The sequence below is a fragment of the Gallinula chloropus genome, assembly GCF_964237585.1.
Source record: "Gallinula chloropus genome assembly, chromosome: Z".
Classification (NCBI taxonomy): domain Eukaryota; kingdom Metazoa; phylum Chordata; class Aves; order Gruiformes; family Rallidae; genus Gallinula; species Gallinula chloropus.
The window spans coordinates 21,392,095-21,415,096 of record NC_140089.1 but is presented as its reverse complement, the minus strand read 5'-3'; the positions used below and the strand labels follow the sequence as shown (position 1 = coordinate 21,415,096).

The 23,002-nt window shown below is 38.1% G+C and overlaps 1 protein-coding gene across 1 annotated transcript in view; it reads right to left on the bottom strand.

The window, feature by feature from the left end:
- HSD17B4 (hydroxysteroid 17-beta dehydrogenase 4) overlaps nucleotides 1–23,002 on the bottom strand; it is a 63,118-nt gene that overhangs the window by 34,362 nt on the left and 5,754 nt on the right. Inside the window, exons 3-16 of the mRNA XM_084278834.1 lie at nucleotides 21,094–21,201; nucleotides 20,528–20,587; nucleotides 19,421–19,442; nucleotides 19,267–19,313; nucleotides 18,403–18,487; nucleotides 16,718–16,905; nucleotides 15,151–15,242; nucleotides 14,529–14,553; nucleotides 12,816–12,944; nucleotides 6,275–6,381; nucleotides 4,556–4,789; nucleotides 4,326–4,377; nucleotides 2,248–2,319; nucleotides 699–802 (exon numbers count right to left, since the gene is read on the bottom strand). Coding sequence (XP_084134960.1) covers nucleotides 699–802; nucleotides 2,248–2,319; nucleotides 4,326–4,377; nucleotides 4,556–4,789; nucleotides 6,275–6,381; nucleotides 12,816–12,944; nucleotides 14,529–14,553; nucleotides 15,151–15,242; nucleotides 16,718–16,905; nucleotides 18,403–18,487; nucleotides 19,267–19,313; nucleotides 19,421–19,442; nucleotides 20,528–20,587; nucleotides 21,094–21,201 — 1,325 coding nt within the window. The remainder of the gene's footprint in view (nucleotides 1–698; nucleotides 803–2,247; nucleotides 2,320–4,325; nucleotides 4,378–4,555; nucleotides 4,790–6,274; nucleotides 6,382–12,815; nucleotides 12,945–14,528; nucleotides 14,554–15,150; nucleotides 15,243–16,717; nucleotides 16,906–18,402; nucleotides 18,488–19,266; nucleotides 19,314–19,420; nucleotides 19,443–20,527; nucleotides 20,588–21,093; nucleotides 21,202–23,002) is intronic.

Sequence of the window (23,002 nt, the reverse complement as noted above, 5' to 3'; positions counted from 1 at the left end):
TATACGTACACACAGAATTATCACTAGCTATCAATTTATTTTTAAATACAAATAGTACCTCCACCCCCTTAAAAAGTAGCAAAGAAAATCTGAGTTGAAGCAGCAGAACACACTGTAATGCTAAACTGATGACACACAGACCACGTATTCCCAATTGGAGACGTAAGCACTGAGGCAGAAACTGAAATATGAACATGACAGCAGGGCTCAGACAGGTTTAAATCGGGACTCTGTTATGAGTCTAACTGGCACAATCCAAGAGCTCAGTAGTAGGCCCCTAGACAAAGTATCTAAAATATCAACTTGTCACTCTCCTTGCTGCCCATACTCAACAAAAGCAGCCAATAATACCTGCTCTTAAAGCAGTTTTCTAGACAATATCCTATTCTGTTTTCCATTAGGATATTCCATATCCATAATTAAAAAATATCTAAAAGTAGGAATATCTTATCAGTTGCACATTTAGCAATTCACTTTTCTCCCTAATGGCTAAAACAAAGCATTTATTTCCTGAACGGCACCTTTGCACTCAGGCTCTTCAATGAATGGAAGTATTGAAATTCCATTTGAGTTTTTCCTGCCACACTGCTCAAATGCCAGTTTAGCCTTCCAGGTTGACATAGCAATTAGTTTTCTTGCAGTGCTGACAGAAGTTTATATGTGGATTTTTTTAAAAATATTAGTATGTGTGAATTTACCTTTGCCTTTTCTGATGTTCGTTTTCCACCAAAGCCTCCAGCCCCAACGAAGAACAAAGAGAACTGATTATAACACATTAGGTCCTTTCCACAATAGGTATGCACTGAAAGACAATGAAAGAGGAAGACCACATATTGTCTTCAATGTCATTTTTCATATAGCTAGTTTGTGTTTTTATAGGAGGAAAGCTAAGCTTCAAACATGATCAATTTCATTTTAACAACCAAAGGGACAGCGATCATGCTTTCAAGTTGCGCTTCCTGACTAGTGAACACTAATGATAGGTTTCAAATAAAATTATCATTCATTTTATCTATAGGAAAACATTAAAATTAAAAAATGCTGATGACATTCAAGGTGCTAAAAGTAATTAGAACAGTGCGCTGAAATTTCAGCATCTCACGCTGCATTAGCAATTTATTTAAATATGATAGGATTGTGCCATAAACCATGGTATATTAGAAGCTCTATGGAATCCCTAGTGTGTAAAGCACATTACCAATTCATACAAAAAGCTGCACTAGTTTCTTGCATGAAAAGAACTTCAGAGCAAGCTTTAGTTTAAGGTCACCTGGTCAGTCTTTTGAAAAAGTTAAACTTCTTACACTGAATCATGATTTAGCTTTGAACTTCCAGTTTCCTGTTCCACTCCCTTACAGCTTAGACTGAAATTTACAGTATAGTTAATTACAGTCATTTCCTGTTCCAGAATAAATTTTAAAACCCCTAAGACTCTGCTCACGAAATGAACTTTTACGTGTTTCAAAACCAGACAGGCTTAATGTTAGCCCAGCATGGAATAAGAAAACAACCATGAGGAACAAAGGCACAGTAAGACATTCTTAAAATTTTATCTGTAAACTGAAGAAATAAAAGCTCAAGAATATTTAGAGATTCACTGCCTATTAGCCTACTCTTGTAGGTTAGTCTAATTTCCCAAGGGACCTTGGTTTGACTACACGTAAAAGATATCCAAATTCTGGAAATGACAACTTAGCAGCTTCTGGAAACATTCTGATGCTTTAACTTGGATAGAAGAGGAAGGAAATGGGGTTTTGTTCTCTTTTGTTTAGAAAAGAATAATTACGACATAAAAAAAGAACAGAGGATGTCCTAATAATGATGGATGGTTTGCAGGTGAGTCCACACAACATGTAAGTATGAATAACCCTTGCAAAACTACCCCAAAAATCACATGCACGCATAGGCACACACACCCCTGCTGAATAGTGACGGAATCTGTAACAGTTGTCTTTAGAAAGGGTTTAAGTATTATGACTGAAATGGAACAAAGCACTATTCCACCTACATATGGGAAAAAAACAACCCTTCTCTGAAATATTTTTTATTTTCTACATTAACTGCCAAAGAACAATTACATTATACATTTACGCAGCTACTGATAATTAGCTCACTTCTGAGCTCTCATTGAGATTTAATAAGCTAACAGTCTTTACAGTGGAAAGGCTGGCAGTTATTGGTACAGCTACTTAAAAACTGAGCCTGCCAAATTTTAATGCATCCTCTCCAAAAAATTATAAAACTTACCATCTATAAGCAAGACTGCTCCTGATCCTTTGTCAAGAATATCAGCAACAGTTGAAACTGAAGTCAATTGCCCTGTAAAAAAGAACACTCATTTTTTAAGGCTTTCCTTCAGGAATGAAGTTCACAGATGACTCTTCACAATTCCTTACTGACAACACTAACAATGGTAATAAGAAAGATAGTCACAGTTATCGCAAGCATCATGATTATTAAAAAAGTGTCTGGAAAGCTTTGCAAATCTTGGTTTGCAGATGCGAAGAATTTTTTTTTCCACTTTTTTTTTCAATAGAATCTTGCTATAGTTTGTGTATTCAGAGCTAAATACAAATCATGTTTCAGACTGAAACACATCACTCTCTTCAAAGACAGCTCCAATTACTTAAAGATTGCCCACAAATTTCAAGAGGGCTGAGACAAAGTTCTACAGAAAAGAAGCTTAGCTCAGAGTCTGGACCTGTGGATTTGTAAGTCTGTCTCTAAACAAGTTATTGCTCTAGAAAGATACATAACCATATTTGTTTACATGGAACTGGAAAGTAAAAAGCTTAATGAAGTCCTAGCAATCCATTACTAATTATCAGACTTCTTTGAAGTTAATGTAACTTTCACACAAATCTCTTGTTTCAACAAGAAATTATGCCATTTATCTGTGACTTGCAAGATTTTTTTTTCCCTTCTGTTAAAGTAGGAGCTGCTGCCCAAGCAGTCACACATCATACATGATGTTGTACAGACATACTTACTCTTGGGCATGCTTTTCCTCCTTCAGATTCAACCTGAGGTTTCACACAGAGTTTCTGGTGTAGGACTTTACAAAATAATAAATGTAAATTGAAAGGACTGCAGCAAGAACAGCATAGGCTGGGTGTCTCTAAAGAGAGGTTCCGGAAACAAAGAAATCCCTGGGAAATTATACCCAGACTTGGAAAAAACACTACCAAAACATTAGTGAGATATCACAGCACTTTTCCATACTAAAAGCATAGGATCAGCTGCTAGGAGAACTACTAAGAAAAATACCTCTACCATAGCCTAACAGCTTCAGCAAATCTAGCTCTTCATGCTAAATAAAGCTAAGCAAACAGCACAAATCACTCCCTATTATAATCCTAAATAATTAATTCTAATTAAAGCTTATTTATTTACACTAAACAAGTAATATCTCTCAACAGCGCCTCTCTGCTTTTATTAAGCATTCCTGCTAACATGCAAAACAGAGTTCATGAATCCTTTTGTCGCCCAGTATGGTTGCTGTCTTTGCAGCCACCCACCCTGGGCTCTACTTGCCACTACAACTTTCAGTTAAATTAATTACTTCACTAAATCCGGCACCTGAGACTCTGCTGTGGGAAACCTAGGGTTGAGCCTGAAGAAGGAGGAAGTGTGTCCAAGGACAAGTGACACTATGAATGGTGTGTGAATGCCTGGGCAGCAGCTCTTCCTACACTGGAAAAGTTCCTTTAAAAATTGCTAACAAAGAACCCCAGACATGTGCATGCATATACTGAATGAGTCTAACAAGCACCTCCCAAGTGTCTGTGTTTTCTAAGCGTCCTTGTTCAGTAGCTATGAAAGCAGCTTGCTGCTGCAAGTAACAAATACCTTCAGAATTTTGACAGGAAGAAAGCTAACTGTTTTTTAGCCTCCTTGTTGAAATGTCCACTCCTTTACACAGAGGATTTAAATCTTAGCTTCTCACGGGTCCAGGGAGGCAAGCAATGTTGAAGAATTTTTGGGTAAACATCACAAAAGTTCAGAGATACATTTTTACAGAAAGAATTTGAAGTTCTGCTAGCTAGTATCAAAATGATATGATTAATACACCAGCACATAATGTATTTGCTGACTGTATCAAAGATTAGGCATGAGTTTGCTGAGTATACTATAGGAAACCAAATCAGCACAGGTTTCAGAATTCCTTCAAAAATGCAACAGATGTCCTCTCTTCTCCCCCACCCCTTGTAAAAGGAGGATGCAAAAATCCCTTTGGAAACAGAACTTCTCTATTTCCATTTATAATATAGCTACAGGAACTGCTGACATAGTGAAAAGCAAATCAGCAACAGAAAATGACTGACCTGAGGTTGGTAATGGTTTAAAGAGTTCCAGATATTGCTCACCATGTAGCATCTACATAAAGAAAGGCAGCGCTGTAACAACAATCAATATATTTTATTGCTTCCCCCACCACATTTGAAAGTGCTTGGCAGATAAAACCAAAAAGCCTCTGCAACTTTTTTTTTTTTGTTAAAGACACCTTATGGGTATATAAAGCACAACAAAGCAAGATACTTCATTCTTTCCATACCTTTGCAAGATCAATATTTAGTCCCGGGAGAGAAGGAACACCATCAAACATTGAAGTCTGAGCAGGAATTACTCCAAAGCTGGGTAAACAGCAGAAGTCTTCGCTTCCTTCAAAGAGAAATTTTAGATGATCTGGATCCTTAGTTGACATTCCCACACCAAGGGCATACAGAATAGGCTCTAAGTGAGTATATTTATACACATTGGTAGCCAACTCCCGGCCTACAATGCTTGCCTGAAATTAAAAGTCAGTAAAAAATAAAACTTAGTTAATATGGCAATTGCATTCTATAATTCTCATATTAAAAAAAAAAAAAAACACCCAAAAACCACATTTAGGCATTTTCTTTATAGCTAAATAAAGTATGACTAATAAATATACCATAAAATATTAATGTATTTTTGTAGTACCCTGATGTAATGCATTGTATCTTGCTGCAAGCAATTTACTTCAACAATAAATTGTACAGATTCATACAGTTCTAGTCCCAGCAACACGTAAGAACTTCTCTAAAACAATCCACACATTAAATAATTGACATTGTAATAAGATTCAAAAAAGGAAATATTATCTACCTATAGAGAAAGAGGCAGAGGAAAACCACACTGCCCAACAAGACCCCACACCCTGTCCCTTTTCTAAACAATATCCTTCACACCAGGAGGTTGTGCTGCCATTCAGCAAGACAGAGTAGAGAGCTAGGCAAAGAGTAACCAAATGAAATTCAAGAAGGAGAAGTGTAGGGAAGAATAACCCCAGGCACCGGTACAGGTTAGAGGTTGACTGACTGGGAAGCAGTCCTGTAGATAAGGATCTGTGAGTCCTGGTGGACAAGCTCTCCATGAGCCAGCAGTGTGCCCTTGTGGCCAAGAAGGCCAATGGTATCCTGGGATGCATAAAGAAAAGCACAGCCAGAAGATTGAGGAAGGTTCTCCTCCCCGTCTACTCTGCCCTGGTGAAGCCACATCTGGAGTGTTGTGTCCAGTTCTGGGCTACCTGGTTCCAGAACGACAGGGAATACTGGAGAGTCTCCAGCAGAGGGCTACAAGGATGATGAGGGGACTGGAACATCTCTTGTATGAGGAAAGGATAAGATCCTGGTCTGTTTAGCCTGGAGGAGGGAAGGCTGAGAGGGGAACATATTAATGCTTGTAAATATCTGAAAAGTGTATGTCAAGAGGATGGGGCCAGGCTCTTCAATAGTGCCCGGTGACAGGACAAGGGGCAGTAGGCACAATCTGTAACACAGGAAGTTCCATCTGAATATGAGGAAAACCTTTTTCACTCTGAGGTGGAAGTGCCCTGGGACAGGCTGTCCAGAGAGACTGTGGAGTTTCCTTCTCTGAAGAGATTGAGAACCCACCTGGATGCTGTCCTGTGCAACCTGCTCTAGGTGATCCTGCTTTAGCAGGTGAGTTGGACTAGATGATCCCCAGAGAACCCTTCCAACCCTGACCATTCTGTGAATCTGTGAAAAGCCTTATAGAACTTACAAGTACTTGCATTCTGCAATATTCAGGCTATTCAGCCTTTAGTTTTCCATTATCAATAAGAAAATGAAATCTGGAGATGTTTCTTATTCTGCTCCCTCACTTCACAGTTCAACCCCATCTTTCTTTTTGCAGACAGCAAGCCAGAGTAGAAGCTGATAAGCAACACAAGTCTCTGCTTAACAGTTTCAGACAGATTCAAGCACATCTGGTAGAGAGAAGTACTTACCGTGTCAACAGACGAAGAGACAACTGATCCAGAGCTTGTTGAATTCATAGAAACACTCCCTTGAGACTCTATCTGACTTAGAGCATCATTCAATACACTTATGGACTCTAGAGAAAGGAATTGAAAAAAATTTACTTATAAAAAGCCATGAGACACTCCAATTAGACACAAAGACATGCCAGCAAATGAGATATAGCCTGGTACTTCTCAATTCACTTTTAAAAATAATAAATATACATCTGGAGATTGAGCACATTGAGCGTTATACAAGCATCTAAACAACAGCTGATGTGAATAATGTCTCAACACTTTTCATGAGCTCTACACCCAGGATTAAACCATGGCACCTATCAAATTCAAGTGCCTGAAACACAACTGGCGCTATACATCACCACTCCATCCATGAGGAGCATGTCAGTACTATGTTTAATGTCCTGAACCACAATGTTAAGGAGAAGATAATGAGCATTACATTTCAACAGTCTCAGTAGTAAACATCTACAAACAGGTACTGCTTTTTTTATCTTGAAAATTATTTGCAATACAAGTATCAGGTCTGATCTTCTGGTGGTTACCCTTTTTCCCCATGTAATTTTTATTATATATAAATAAATAAGCCTTGGGCTTGAACAGTACTGAGATTACAAGAGAGACAGTGCATGGCTGAGATACAGAACTCAGCTGTGTTAAAAGGCAGGCCATCAAGAAAAGCCTGCTATTTGAAGCTCAATATGGCTAAAATCAACATTAAACATTCCTGCATTATAATAAGAGAAACAGTGGTGAGAACCATGCACAAAAAAATAAGAGTTCAAGTAAGAGGAGCACAAGATCATTATTTAACTACTTCTACCTTTAACTACCTTTACCTCCACTACAAAATTCCTATACACAGACTGACTTGAACTGTTGCTCAGGCTAACATTGTACTGCTCTGTACTGCTCTGTTACACAACACTCCCCTAAATATCCTGCAAACTAGTCACACATTCTCTTGCAAGAGTCTTGATTTCCTAAACTGTTTCTTGTTCCCTAGTCTCACTGCGGAAATTATCATAATATTTTATCCGCCCACCCACAATGCGTAGGGACAGATTCAGCCAGATCAGGTTGCTCAGAGACCAGTCCAACCTGGACCTGAACACTTCCCAGGATGGGTATGTATCTCCTTTCTGGACAACCTCTTACAGTGTTTCATCACCCTCATTGGAAAAAAATTATTCCTTATACCTTTCTGAATCTATCTTCTTTTAGTTTAAACCGCCTTCTGCAGACCCTACTAAAAATGCTGTCCTCATCTTTCTTATAAGTCCCTTCCAAGTATTGAATGACCACAGTAAGGTCTCTGCAGAGCCTGCTCTTCTCCAGGTTGAAGAACTCCAACTCTCTCAGTCTGTCTTCATAGGAGAGGTGCTCCAGCTCTCTGATCATACTCACGGCCCTTCTCTGGACTTGCTGCAACACGTCCACGTCTTTCTTGTGCTGGGGAACCCAGAGCTGGACACAGCACTCCAGGTGGGTCTCGCAAAAGCAGAGCAGAGGGGCAGAATCACCTCCCTCAACCTGCTGGTCACTAGTCTTTTGATGCAGCCCAGGATATGGTTAGCCTTCTGAGCTGTGATCACACATTACCAGTTCATATACATCTTTTCTTTCAACAGTACCCCTGAGGTCTTGTCAGCAGGGTTGGTCTCAATGCCTTCATCTCCCAGCCTGCATCAGTACTGGGAGGTGACCAGACCCATGCACAGGACCTTGATCTCAGTCTTGTTGAACTTCTGAAGGTTGGCATCGGCCCACTTCTCAAACTTGTCCAGGTATCTTGTCCCTCAGGCACATCACCTGCACCACTTAGCTTGCTGTCACCACCAAACCTGCTAAGAGTGCATTCAATCTGACTGTCCATGTCACTGTTCAAGATATTAAAGAGGAAGGGTTCCAGTATGGATCCCTGAGAGATACCACTTGTCACCAATCTCCACCTGGACACTAAGCTGTTGACCACTAAACTCTGCATGTAACCATCCAATAAATTCCTCATCCACCAAGCAGTCCATTCATCAAATCCAAGTCTCTCCCGTTTAGAGAGGACATTGTGGGGATGACATATAGGCCTTACACAAGTCAGATTGATGACATACATCCATAGCTCTCCTCTTGTCTACTGATGTAGTTACTCTATCAGCAGTGACTTGCCCTTGGTTAAGCCATACTACATGTCTTGAATCACCTCCCTGGTCCTCCACATGCATCAGCATAGCTTCTAGGAGGATCTATTCTATGATTTGCCCGGGCACAGAGGTACATTTTAAAAAGTGTGAGATGTTCATTGTTCACCCTTAACTTCAAAGCCCTCACTAAGATTGTTTTTTTTTAAATTTTGCCTATTATTACATTTGTAATTAGCAACAGCACTTCACCTGAAACATGCAGTAACACCGCATGTGTTTCAAAGCATATGTGTGTAGAAAAAGGTCTACTACAGGGGAAAAAAAATATTTGTTTCTCTAATTCACCCCAGTGCTGACATGCTGCAATCATTTTCCAAGGCCTGCAAGCTCAATAATGCTCTATGCCAGTGATAAGCCTGTGAAGCATCCAGAAAGCAAGCCAGTGAGAATACTGAAGTTGTTTTCTGCACCTAGACAGCTTCTAAAACAATTAAAAAGGCAGATGAATCTAAGAGCAGATTACAGACCTCTAAAACACTAGATTTAGCTGAATCTAGCTTGTATATTGCCAACCAGGAGGAAATCAAGACCAAACGAGAGAGATTACTTCATATGGGCAACAGGCATAATTAATTCTCTTTTCCTAGATAACAAAACAACGAAAATACCACACCTTTCAATACACAGAACAGAATGTTGTATTCATTATACCATCTGCAAAACAGGAATGGTTGTCTTCCACCTACTTCACAACACAATCTGATTTCTCTCTTTGCAAAAGAGGAATAGGATTAGGACACAAAAGTAAATAGTGCATTGTAGAGGCATGGTCTACTGGATGTACCTTTGAGAGGGAATAGAAGGAGACAACACACTAATGTGCACAGCAATCTGGAACTACTCATGCATCACACATTCAGAAGCTTCTGCATCACATTTAATTTAGTCCTTCTGCTTACACACAGGCACAGAAGTCCATTACCATGAGAACTAAGTCAGCTTACCACAAGAGTGGTAAGAGTCTGAGAAATTCCTTTCTAGTAGTAGTTAAGTCAAGACACACTAGTTGTAATTGCTACTGCCTAAGGACATGCAGGGAGCTGGTTGCAGTGACCTGCTGATGTACATCAGAAGTTGATTCTGTGTCCTAACCCTAAGGCTCTGATTGTGACCAGTTTACTTTCTGGAAAGGTTCCTTGTTTGTTCTGAAGTGGTATAAAGTAAGTTAAAACTTACTTCATTAGTAACAAAACAATTTCATACAAGTTAAGTAAATGCTCTGATACCTAAGTTGCTGCAGATTCACTGCTGCCTCAGAGACAGTGACATTTTCATGCTGCATTAAGTAGATGGTGAAGGAAATGTAAGAATACACCCCAGCAAAACTACATCTTCTATTTCTTCATTTTTATAAGGCCTAAATTCTCACAGCTTCTGGGGAGGGGGTGGAGAGGGGGGAAAGAAGTCTATTCTCAGATTTTTCTGTTGTTAAAGAAAACATTGTGTAGTGAAAACACAAGTCATTGTGTAAAGCTTCAGTAATAACGAGAGAACATCCAAACACACCTGAGGCATTAAAAGGAAAGTGAAAAGATGGGCATAGTCAGTTACACTGACTGTGTCAGATAGCTTTTCAGGTAATAGAGGAGTTTAGGCAAATGATGGTGGTGTGCATTCAGCATCTGCCTGTCTATAATGACGCACAAAAGGGTAAAGATGTAACCAAGAAAGATTACTGAGCACATTATCGTGATACCTGAGAAAATGAGTTACTGAATTAACATCAACTGACAAATCAAATGACAATTAGCTATTTCCTGTTAATTAAAATTGCACAATCCCTATAAAACCACACTCTGGTACACAAGTAAGAGTCTTGTGGGTTGATTTTGGTGTCAAGAGAACAGGTTAAGCCTACAAACTGAAAGAATGCTTAAAAAAAAAGATGGAAAGAAGAATTTTACTTAAATTTGATTTTTCACTTAAAGTGGTGGTAAGAAAAAGAATTCAATGTTTCTATTTCTTAAGACACACACTAAAACATAAAGATGAGTCATTATTTCCATTTATTCATCAAGAGTTCAACATCTCCTGCAGAATGACCTTGGCTGAAATATACAACTATGAATGTGGTCTAGTTAAACATCTCAAGTGCTTTGCTAGGGAGGGCTCTAAATACATAATCAGACATTAGATGCGAAGCACTTAACTGATTTATCTTTAAGAGAATAACTTCCTCTTATGCTTGCAAAAAAAGACAATTCTAAGTAAAAAAAACCCCAACCAAACAAGTACAATATGAATCCCAGTATTAAATGATCTGTGACTGCTGCACAGCTAAGAAAAATTACAATTAAAAAAACCTACCAAACCAACAAAACAACAGATGATGCTCCTATATTCTTTTTAACTTACAAAAAAGAAGTCAAACTGCTTTTATCAGTATGCCCAAATTATGAAAACAAGGTTAACATCTCTGATTACAGCATTTTCTACTGTATTACAAATACTTTTATCTAATTGGTATTTTCTTATAATTATACATCACGGTTAACACATGATTGGTTTTCACAGAATCAAATTACTTAGTGAAATCTTCTGGGAGAGTTTAACTTGCAGATATTAGGCACTGCAGCTTTTCACTTTTAATGCAAATCCCGTAACTAGTTTCTCTTTTTTAACAGCTGAATATGGTCAAGCAACAAAGTAAAAACTTCTAATACAGAACTGAAAATTCTATTCAGCTTATTTCTTCAGAATTTTCTTCAACTCTTCTGCTGATTCTCACATACTACAAATTAATGCAAGAATTTTCATTCAGCCTGACGGTATCAATGGCTTGATGTTGCTAGAAGGACAATGTTGTATTTTGGCTAAATTCATAACAAAACAGAAGATAAGGTGTATTCACTGCATGGGATACTCATGTTAATGTAATATTTACAATTTCCAAACTGTAGAAGTGTGCTGTGTTGTATTATAAGCACATTTATTTCAGAACTCCAGATTTTTGTTCCAATTTTTTCTCCTGATAGCATCAAGTGGCAGATGTGAAATACCACATGCAACGCTAGAGCAATTTTCAAAAGAAATTCCTATCTACAAATTTTCTCTACAATGTCTGCTTGCACCCATAAAAATAACATAGTACATGTGACAGGCTGGAGAACAGATCAAAAGCTATAAAGCTGGACTTATGCTGTTATAATACCATCCCACAGCAGGATAGTGGGCATTTATAAACTGACATGTATTGGGAGACAGGACATCTGTAAGCCACAGATTAGTGAAAACAGTCAGTAAGGCAATAGAGAACTACTGTATGGCTTAGCTACACTCCTCTGCCAAGATCTGAGGGAAAGGACATAGTGTCTCCTGTCCTGATTTTGGTTTACGCATCTAAAAATATACTCTACTGGTTTTAACGAAATGCCCTAATGGATTTCAGGGCCAACAGCCTAAACATCTGCTGGGCATCTAAGTATCTTTGATGAAATTCAACTGGCATTGTACATAAGAATGCCTCTTTCACTCTGCCTCCAAACACTTAAATGCTGGCATTTCCTAACCTGACAAATACTCGATCTTTGACCTAAATAGCGAAAGGCACAATAACAAAACAGCCATCAGTTATACTAAGCACATGTATTCACACTAACAAAAGGTAACATCTTGAGAAATCATGGAAAGTACTTGGGAAGATTAGTCTGTATGGTTCATATGAGAACTATGACAACCATGGATCTAAATAAAGAGATATTAGACAACAAAGAGAAAGCTTGAAAGACAAAAGAGAAGCAAACACAGCAGCAGGAAAGATCAGAGTAATTTGTGTAAAAACTGAAACAAGCAACCCAAAAAAACTCCACAAACAAAAAAAACCACCTACAAAATAATAGGAAGGAACAAAGAAAGGAGACAAAGTATTGGAAGAGACAGTCAGGATCACAAGGCAGTAAGGAGGAACTTTTTTGCTATGTTATACCAAATAGAGAGCTTTTTCACATGGAAACGTCTATAAAACAACAAGATTCCAAGTCCAAAAAGAAAATACAATCTCTGCCACTACCTGTATGTAGGTGTTATCAAATAAAACAGTACCATAAATGTAATACATAAAATGATGGTGATGTTACTTCCATAGTAACTTGTAAGAAAGATAAAACAGTCTTAATTCTACAGGGAAGAACACAGAAGTTTCCTTACAAAGAACTGACTGAAACTATAATTTATTAATGTTACCCACTTACAAAATAATTCACTGGTTCTGTAGGCCTCAGAAGTAAAGTTTTAGCAAATACTTGACAGGAAAGCATTGTCTTCTATGCCTTGCTTACCCAAACTATCCACATTATCAACGTTTCCTTTACCTTGGATACTTCTGGGTTTGCTGGCGTTATCAAAGTTGCAGACCTTCTCCCATTTATCTCTTACTGCTTCAGGTGTCATTGGCTGATTCTTTCCTCTGACAATAGCACCCAAGGATCGCTCCCAGCGTACTAATGGAAAACACGAGCCAGAGAGTTCAAGTAATTAAGAAACTTTCAGTTTCTTTAGATCTCTCTAATCTACGCCACTACTTTCAAGACAGTGCAAGAAAGAATGGTTACAAGAACTCCTATTTAACTCACCAATATAACTTCAAGATGAACTAAAAGTGATCACTGCTTTCAACTAACATTTATACAAGGAATAGAACTAGCTTTACATTTCATTAAAGTCACAAAAGACTGACTGCTCTCTGAAAATATTACACCAGTACTAGGATTCTGTCTAATAAAGAGCTATAGCTAGTACGTATCTACATACATTCTCTTCTGACATGGTTTTGGCTATTAATGCTTAGGAACCTTCTAAAAGCCTTAGAAACCTATAGGGGAAATGTGAGAAAACACTGGTTATCTATAAAGAATGTTAATACCAATAGCCAGCATCTCCAGGCATTACCTGAAGTTATATTTCAATACTGAGAGAAACTGTAAGACTATTCTGAAATCTGTTCTGAAAGGACACAGATTTCCTGGATTCCAACTAGTTCTAGTAATCTGTCATGTTGGTTTTGCTCTTAATCAGCAATAGTCAATGAATAAGGCCATACCAGGACTTCATTAACATGAAATCAGGTTGTTAAACACTTCAACAGTAGCTACTATAATGAGGAAAACCAGTATTTTCTATTGATCAGAGAAGCCACAGATTTGCAGCTGTATTAAAACTCAAGTCTTTGTGCAGGGCGCAAAGGTTTTATGCCGTGGCAAAAATTTGATTGATATATTACTCAGGAAAAGTTATTCCAGTTCCACCAGAACATTTACCATTAGTAAGAAATACATAAAATCTTTATCAAGTGGGAAAAAAATAAATATTGAAAGAAGGGGAACCACTTTTTTACTTAATCTTCCAATTAACTGGTGATACTCACATACACTGGGAAGTCCTTGAACAGTTCAGCAAAATAATGATGGCATTTAGTTCCACATATTTAGGAAACAAGTTTAGACATTTCACACACTGAATTAAGTTTTCCATCTCATAAACCTTAAGTATTACCTGCAAATTTTCTTTAAGCTCCTATTTATTACTGGAGTCACTGAAGGAAAACACCTATCTAGCATAGCTACTGGTTATTAAGAAGGCCAATTGACTCACCATATTAATGCATATTACTAGTATTTTTACAGAAGTATAAAGGTAGAAAGCAACTAAAAATCAGCCTGCTTACCAGCATGGCTTACTTTAATACCATGAAAAAATCAAGTTAACAAGAAAAAGCAACAACATGGAGATTGTTCTTGACTTCAGTAATACCCCTGAAATTCAAGAGTTAAGGTATCTCAGGCAGATTTTCTGTTACTATTAGTCAGATATGTGCTTTATTATGCTTTGAGCTAAGTTACCAGTTTCCGTCATGTGTAGTAAAATTTGTTAACTTCCACTTAAAAAGAGCAGTCTCTTCCAAACTTGGATTTTTGCCAGCCTTCTAAGTAAAAGTGTCTTGAGCAGAAGTTAACTGCAAATACAAGTCGCATGCTTCTTTTGTCAATTCAAAAAACAGAATCAGTCCTGCAACACAAAGCACTTACGTTTTCCAATCCATCCAGCTCCCACCTGCCAAGAACAAAGAAATCATCAGCTTACCACATGTTACAGAGTAACGTTTTGGTAACTTAAGAAATAAAACTGTACTTCAGAACAAACTCAACATAGTAAATATTTCTGAACTACTGCTGGTTGTATTTAACACTGGAATGTGAGCAGCATAAAATTCCAAGAACAAGAAACAGCTTCCATGCAACTTATGAGCCAGCTGTTTGATATACCTCTAATGTATTCCGTAACTAAGTAATTCATCCTTCCACCAAGTTGCTTTGTGTCTGAACGATTTAGAAAACACAAACTTCTTTTGAAGCATTTGCTTTGGTACCTATTCAAACTTAAGGGTACATTAAGAATTTTACCAATCATGTCAGTATTATTTTGAGCACACCCCCAGAATTTGAGAAGGTAGTTACTGCCTGATGAACCTGCCATATAAAGCACAACAGAGTGAACATTTCTTCTGTCAATGCTGACTATGTAATATCTTACACGATAATTCAGTTCCAGCAAAAAGGCTAAGACTGGACAGGCTAAATCAAATGATTGATTTCAGGGGAATGGACAAAGGGAAGGAAAGAGAGGGGAAGAAAGGGAAAATAAAATTACCTCAAACAGACTGCCATTCTCCGCACAGCTCTCGTGGCAAAGCCAAACAACTAAGGGAGCAACATACTCTGGTTTGAAAGCATCGACCAGATCTAGAGCAAATTGGAGGGGGAATCATAAAATAGAAATACTGTATGATTTCACTACATTATTCTTACTCTAACACCTTCTGATGAACAGCAGAGCCAGGGAGAATTTAGCCAACAGTGTTCTACCATGAAAATAAAAGAACAAATGAAATGAAACATTCGAAGCTTAATTATGAACTCCTGAGATGTATGTATGCCTCCAAATCCAGCTGCATTGGTTCTCAGCCACACTGCCAAAGTTTTGGAGCACTGTAACATGCAGACTGCAAAGCTAAGTAACCTCCAACTGTGACAGGCAACTTCAGCAAAACATAACCCTGACAAAAATGTACCTGAGTAATTTCCCTTTTAATCTGCTAGTCCGTTACAAAGACAGGGAGGGAGGGAACAAGGTAAGAATCAGAACTGTAACTTATACAGAGACCTCACTGCTCTTAGAATGACTAAGAAAAGGAAGAGGGGTTTTTTATCACTCTGTAAATATGTTTAGGAAATTCCAGCTACTGAACTCCACTTCATGCTTCGGGAATTTATGGCTGCTAGATGAGTATGTTTGACTCAAACCTGCAACTAAGTACAATAAATCTACAACCTATTGAGGTGCTAGATTGCATGATCATTGGGATTATTTACACCTAAACCAGGAAACTTTACACAGAAATTAGTCAAACAAAATCATGCTTCAATCCATGCATAACTCTATTATTTTTCTGTATCTTGTATATCAGTCTGAAACACGTAATGATTCCTCTAACTTTGAAATCTGTCACTAGGGTAAAGAAGGGCAGGATGGAAATAATACACACTGATTCTAGAAGACTTCAAGAGCAATTGTCTTTTACAGACTTCTTCTCCACCAGTTTTTATTGTTTCTTCTGGTGATTTGACAAGGTAATTAGTCGCCCTATTTACACTAAATTTATACTTTACACACAACTGCTTCATATACTCTTTACACTGACTTCCCAATGCAGTGCTCTGTCAAAGCCTGTTCAAGCATTGAAAGATCAGTAGCTGTGCAATAAAGGAAACACATTGGGCAATTCAGTTCATTATCATCTCCTACTGATGATGGAACGAAGAAGTACCCACATAACATGTTGTGCAAAAAAATGGTATTTTGCAATTAGAGAATATTATAACAAGTGCAGACACCTTACGGACATACATGATTCTGCATCTGATGAAACAGGCCTTTCCACTGCCACAAAAGGATCTTAGAAGAGATTAACTGAAGAGCCTTGCAACATGAAATTGCTTTTGTGAATTACAAAAATTGCTTCTTACCTTGTGGCAGAAAATAAGAATGCCTTTCAACAGACAAAGTAAGGTGATGGCTCAGAAACAAAAAGACAGTGGGAATAATGAATTATCAGAGTGCAAAGTCTAAAGAATTTTTATTTCCTAAGAGATAAGAAAGGTAGCAGTCCTTCAATTCCCTGAAAAATATAAGTACATGTAGAGCTTAAATGATTCACCTTGTGGCATGACAGTCTGGGTCAGTCTGGATCCTGCAGTAGGGGCAATTGTGTTGCAGTGGATGTTATACTTCTGGCCTTCAATTGCAATAGTGTTTGAAAGACCCAAAAGGCCAAGTTTTGCAGCACTGTAGTTTGCCTGACCAAAGTTTCCATATATTCCAGCAGCTGAGGAAGTCATAATTATTCTTAGGGGAGAGAAGGAAAAAAAAAAGAAAAATAAAGCAAGAAAAAAACCTCAGTGATTTCTTCAAGTGAACTACACAACAGCATGTTCCAGCTTTGGCACTACTCCATATTCCACAAAAACATGTAAAGAAGAAAACATTATTTGTTGGTTTTGCTAACAGATGCCTTTTTTATGTTTGGTAGCAAACATGTGACAAATCCTGAAGTGCTGTCATAGTAGCAGAAAGCGAACACAGCCATAAGCTTTTTCGAGTTATACTGCAAAATTTCCACAGGCATTCTGTGACAATGGGGTACAGTTTGGAGGAAAGCATTTTCATGTTCTAACTGCACAACAAGTGGTGAGATTTTTGTAATTAACAAATGGCTTTAATGGTCAGAAGAAAATTATTTTTATTGAAGATTACCTTAATACCTAGCTGGTAATATGTATCACTGACATAGAAACATCTCTTGGTTTTCACTGTGCTGCATGTTTTAAACTGAAATTCAAAAGAGAAGGATCTACACCTCTAATTCCAAATAAAGCCTTATCAGAATCTGTTCCAATCTACCATAAACACACTCCATAGCTGGATTCAAAATATATTTCATTTTTATCATTATTTGTGTCACTGGCAATAATCAACTGTTTTTAAACTTCATGAAACAAATATGTTACAAGTGCTGGCTCAACAAGACAAAGAGTTTTTAAAAAGCTACAAAATCAGTACAAAGCAGGCATTTTGCAGATGGCACACATCTATACATAAAACTACAGAAGCACTTGCTACCATTGTTATCAGAGCAAGTACAGAAAAGGAGCCAAGGGAAGCATTTTCCTAAGTGGATGCAACTCCTAGGCTTTAACATGCTGATCTTTTCCCTTATCCTTACAGTTCAGTTGCCTGTATGAGAATTAGTGTCAGTTTGGTCACAGAATGACAAAGCAGCTCATACACCATGTGAGTATGTTTATCAAGATTAATACATTCACATGAGTGTTTTGATAAGGAAAACAACAAAAGTGACAAAATTTAAAGGCCTGAATTCATTCTCTCAATTAACAGTAATACTAAGAACACTCCCACAACTTCTAAGTACATTTGTCCAAAGGGTAAAAAAGTAAAAAAAATTTTTAAAAACCCACCCCCCAAAAAATCCCCAACCAAACACAGCCTACAAGTAGAACTGCATGTACCTGTCATCTGAGTAAGAAAGAGCAAGAGAAGAATCCCTGGGGCCTGCATAGAAGTAACAAACATTTCTAACCAGTACTCATGAAAAAAAAAAAAAAAGCTATTTGTAGAATTCTACAGCTCCTCTGAGGGGTATTTGTATTTACATGGAAAAAAATATTTAAACATCGAGCCAGGGATGTAGAGAGTGGCACAATTGAAAAGACAAGGGTACATGTATTTGAACTGATTTTGGTTTGTCTCAGTGAAAGAAGAGGATGCAGACCTTATCCTTCACCCTACTGAGAAACAACGAAGAAAACCCAAAAAAATTCTTACCTGCCAAATTTCTGATTTTTCATATGATCCCATGCAGCTCGGGTGACCAGGAATGATCCCCTCAAATGAATTCTATGAATTATATCTAGAAACAAATTAAAGTCAGTTTAGTAATTCCCAGATTTCATCTCCAAACTTGAAATACTTCATTTGTATCTTCTTCATGACAAAATCTGCGTTCTCTTCACACCCTCAAGCTGTTGCTAAGAGTAACTGGTGGGTTTGTTTGCAGGTTTTTCGTTACATTTTTATACATTATTCTGAAGTGTTTGCCTGAATATACATTGCTTTACCTCCTGGATGGGGCTCTCCTGCACAGAATCCACAAGCATTCACAACTCCTGCACTTAAGCACTGTCAGACATAGACTACAGAAGCTAGACCATCTTTGCTAAAGTCTGCTCAACTGCCTAGTCACCAACGACCATCTCACTGAAGGTTCCCCCCCCATTCTTCTGTCAGTTCTCCCCCATTCTTCTGTCTCTTGGCACTCCTCTGAGTCTTGTAAGCCTGTTTAGCTTTCAGCTAGTCAGTGCTGGCACTTAGGAATGTGTTCTGCTCACAAAAACTATTGTGTGTGTTTCACAAGGACGTTGTTTGTATTCCTCTCAGCAACTAGGAGTGGCAGCTAGAGCCTTTCTTCCCATTTAGAACCCCATACGCCTACCAGGCATTGCAGCACAGACCTGGTTGCAAGATGAACACAAGGCAGCTGAACACAACTAGCTTAATGCTAAACCTTCAGGGCAAAAAGATAATTCTCTGACCTGGCACAGCCTTCCACGCCTTCTTCCTCGAACAAATGGGAGGGATGTGCCCTTCATCTTTCACACAGAAAGTATATTTTAAAGTTTATCAACTCACCCCAGTCTTCATCACTGATCCGAACAAATGAACGGTCTCTGAGGATCCTAAAATGCATCATTAGGAGAACAAAACAAACCAAAAAGATGAACAGGTATTTACAGAAAAGTGACAGTTCACAACCAAACATGAAAAAAACTTCAAGTTTACTCACCCAGCATTGTTTATAACGATATCTTGTGGGGGAAGGAGGAAGGAAAGAAAAAAAAAACCAACAAAACAACTAAGTGAATGCACTTACAAAATACAAGTTGGTTTCTATTTTTCTCACACTTCTACAAATGTCTATAGACGAGATCACTGCACACACACATCATATTACCATTCTATAGCTCCTTGCCCCAACAGTGGAACTCTACCATTGGACAATAATTAACACAAGACAGAATACTTCAGGACATGAAAGTCTTAGCTTGCCAACAGAACAAAGCCCAGCAGGGAGGTACAGCTGAGAAGTGCTGGATACCTACAAACAACACCTGCAGGATGCAGCAATCCTGCAGCAGCTTTGAATTCCAGAATGCCCCTGGTTATGCGATTTGTACAACTTTGTTGCAGTAACCCCAAATTATAAATGGAAGAACCAGAGAGTCACAGAACCACTGAAGCAACCTGGACCATTTTTTGTCAAATACTTAATTTTGTTCCTGTTGGCTCTGATCATGTGGACTTTCATCCATTTAACCCCAAGTTAAAATCACGTAACTTCACAATTAAGCAGTGGCAATCACATGGTAAAGAGGAACATTACCTAACATTGGTGAAATACCTCAAGGGTTTTGGTCTGCGGGTTTTTTGGTTGGTTGGGGGGGGGGGGAGGGGATCGTGTGTGTGTGTGTGTGTGTGTGTGTGTGTGTGTGCACATGCACATGTTAAACCATTTTGATGTTTGCATAGGCAAAAGAGCTTCCAAAACATGATAGAGCATCTCTGACCCTTCAGCAATATTATTTATCCTAATATTGTGCAGCTAGTTATAGTACTTGATGAACAGAAATTGTTCACCATTCCCAAAGCACAAATTCTGAAAGACAAGAAACCAAGATTTATATTTTGAGCTCTAAACTTTTGTTAAAGAGTACCAAAAAAACAGAAAGGTTGCCCATTGAGATTTAAAGCAGAAAGCCCCTGATTTAGGTTTCACTAAGGGCACCATGGGTTGGTAAGTTCTACTTACAGTATTGTCACACTGTGTTTCATACACTGTTTATAATGGCTCTGAACTTGAAAAGAAGTTACTAGAAGAATTAAGCAACTGTACCTATTCTCCCAAAAGCTTCAAGTGCTGTCTTCACAAGTTTTTCACCATCTTCCACCGAATCTATAAAAAAAAAAAAATATGAATTTTCCGGTAAAGTGAACTGAACACACTCTACTTTCAGAATATTAAAACTAATTCCATGGAGCTAAGCAAAATAATCATGTACCCCACCAGTGTAAAATAAATTCAAATTCTGCCACCATTTGCCTAAAGCAAATCACACACAGTAAGTCTAAGTGGCACGTTTACCACTACAAGATAAACAAGAAGCAAAACTAATAAGAATGATCTTTTCCCATCTGCCACTCACAACTGCAGATTGGCAGCCTTTTAATAAAGTATACGACAGGAAAGGGCACTATTGGACAAGTATTAACTAAAAAGGCAACTTATGTCCTTGCTTTCAGCGTAATGTGGAGCAGGGAGACAGATACATTACATCTATTTAGTTTATATGGTATAGGAGAGCTGGCAGTAGTCCTTTACCAAGCAGCGTCAACCTGTCATTCAACAAGTCCACTTTTTCTATAGATAAAGCATTAGACTATTTTGGAAAAATAACATACCATAATTGGGTACTGCTTTCCCTCCTTTTGCTCTGATTTCCTCAACAACTTTGTCAGCAGCTGAGGAGCTCTTGCCATATCCCTTGAAGTCACCTCCAAGATCATTCACTGTACATCACAAAGAAATGCATTTAAAAGTATTAATAAAACCTGCTGCATTTGGATACTACTGAGAATCTCAAATGATCAAAGGAAACAGTAGGCTGTTTTTAAAAATAGCAGTATATTATAAAGCATCACTCAGATTTATTATTTTTCTTTCCACCATCCATTCCACTTGCTTAACCTGCCCAGGCTATCTCCCTAATTGTGATATTGTATTTCAGAGATTACGATCAAGATTACATATCAATCATAGGTGATTAGTTCTGCTCTCCTGTCAAACTGCTATAGCTACTGCATGACCTGTAAACAAGACTGAGATGACTTTGTTCCCGTTTAATAGAATAGCTACCATGTTCTTAGTAAACTTCCCTACAGAACAGATCAGGGATCTGAACAAAGGGAGAAGAGCCTGCTTTGGAGCTTCAGATCCTGCTCATGCACAATAAAATGGCCACTTAACACAACTTTGTTTCCAGGCTGCTCTCTGTACTGGGGCATGCATCATTAACTGCTGCTGCCCTGTATCATTACCACCGTTTGCTACACTGCTGTATTTGCATGTCCCCCAGATCTATGGACTTCAGCAGGGGAACAGAAACACCCTCAAAAAAAAAAATCCATGCGTTGTATCTTTACAAAGAATTAAAAAAAAATGCTAAGAAGTATGTCTAAATGGGTGCAAAAAGAAATTGTAAGAAAAACCAGAACTGACTATGTATTTACATGCAACACTGGTGCTCCAGCTTTGCACTAAATCCTCGGCAGCCAGCCTCAGTGAAATCCACAAAAACAAGCAAGGCTGGGCTTGATGATAAACAGGAACTGTAAGCCTACTGTATCATCAAAAACGGAAATTAAAAAAACCCCACACAATATGGGTTTAAGGTCTCCATGTAAAGAGGAACAGTTTGCAAGACACATGACAAAACCAAACCATTCTCTGCTACTGAGACCTAGAAAGTCTCATCCAGAAGCCTGATTTCCACTTTCTGTGCAGCACTTCAAGAGAAACGTAGAAACACTGCAGAAAATCTGTATGAGTTAATGAAAAACTAAAAATGGAAACCAAAATCAAGACCCACCTAGCCCGAAGCCAGAAGAACTAAGACAGCACACTGATGTGCTAAGTACATTAACAGACTGAAACAGAAAAGAAAGGGTACAAAATCTCCAAGGTAAGTAGGTCAGTACAGTAGTAGATCAGCTCGAACAGGCTGCGAGTACAATGAGTACAATTCAGGTGCAGTATTAGGGAAAATTTCCAAGTGTAGTGAAGCTTTACAATAGGCAACATGGGCAGACTGCTCAGTGTGCAAAATCAAAGGCCTTTAACATGACATTAAAAGAGGAACAGCGTTAGGATTTCCAATCTGTACTCAGAAGAAAAGTAAACAATTTTGTAGTAAATATTTACCACAAAATATTCAATTTGTCTCATTAAGACATTATGACTCTATTAAGCACATGCTTATCTTAAGTTTACCCTTCAGTAGTAATTTGCTGACAAAAGCATAACAGAACATTTGGGGAAATTTTCAGAGGTAGCAAAGCACCTGAGGCTAAGTGCAGGCACTGAAGTGCTGAAGAAGAAATTAGAGCACAAGAAAGAACAGAGCTATTCTAGGCTTTGAAAACTGTAGAATAATTGCACAAGTGTGACACGAAAGAAAAAAATAGTCATTATTTTAAACTCAAGTTTTATATCATATAACTTCCAGTGAAAACATCAAGTAGAAAAGAGCCAGAGACTGTAGCTGTTGTGACAGAGCACGGTTATAGTCTGAACCACAGAAAATTCCTCTAA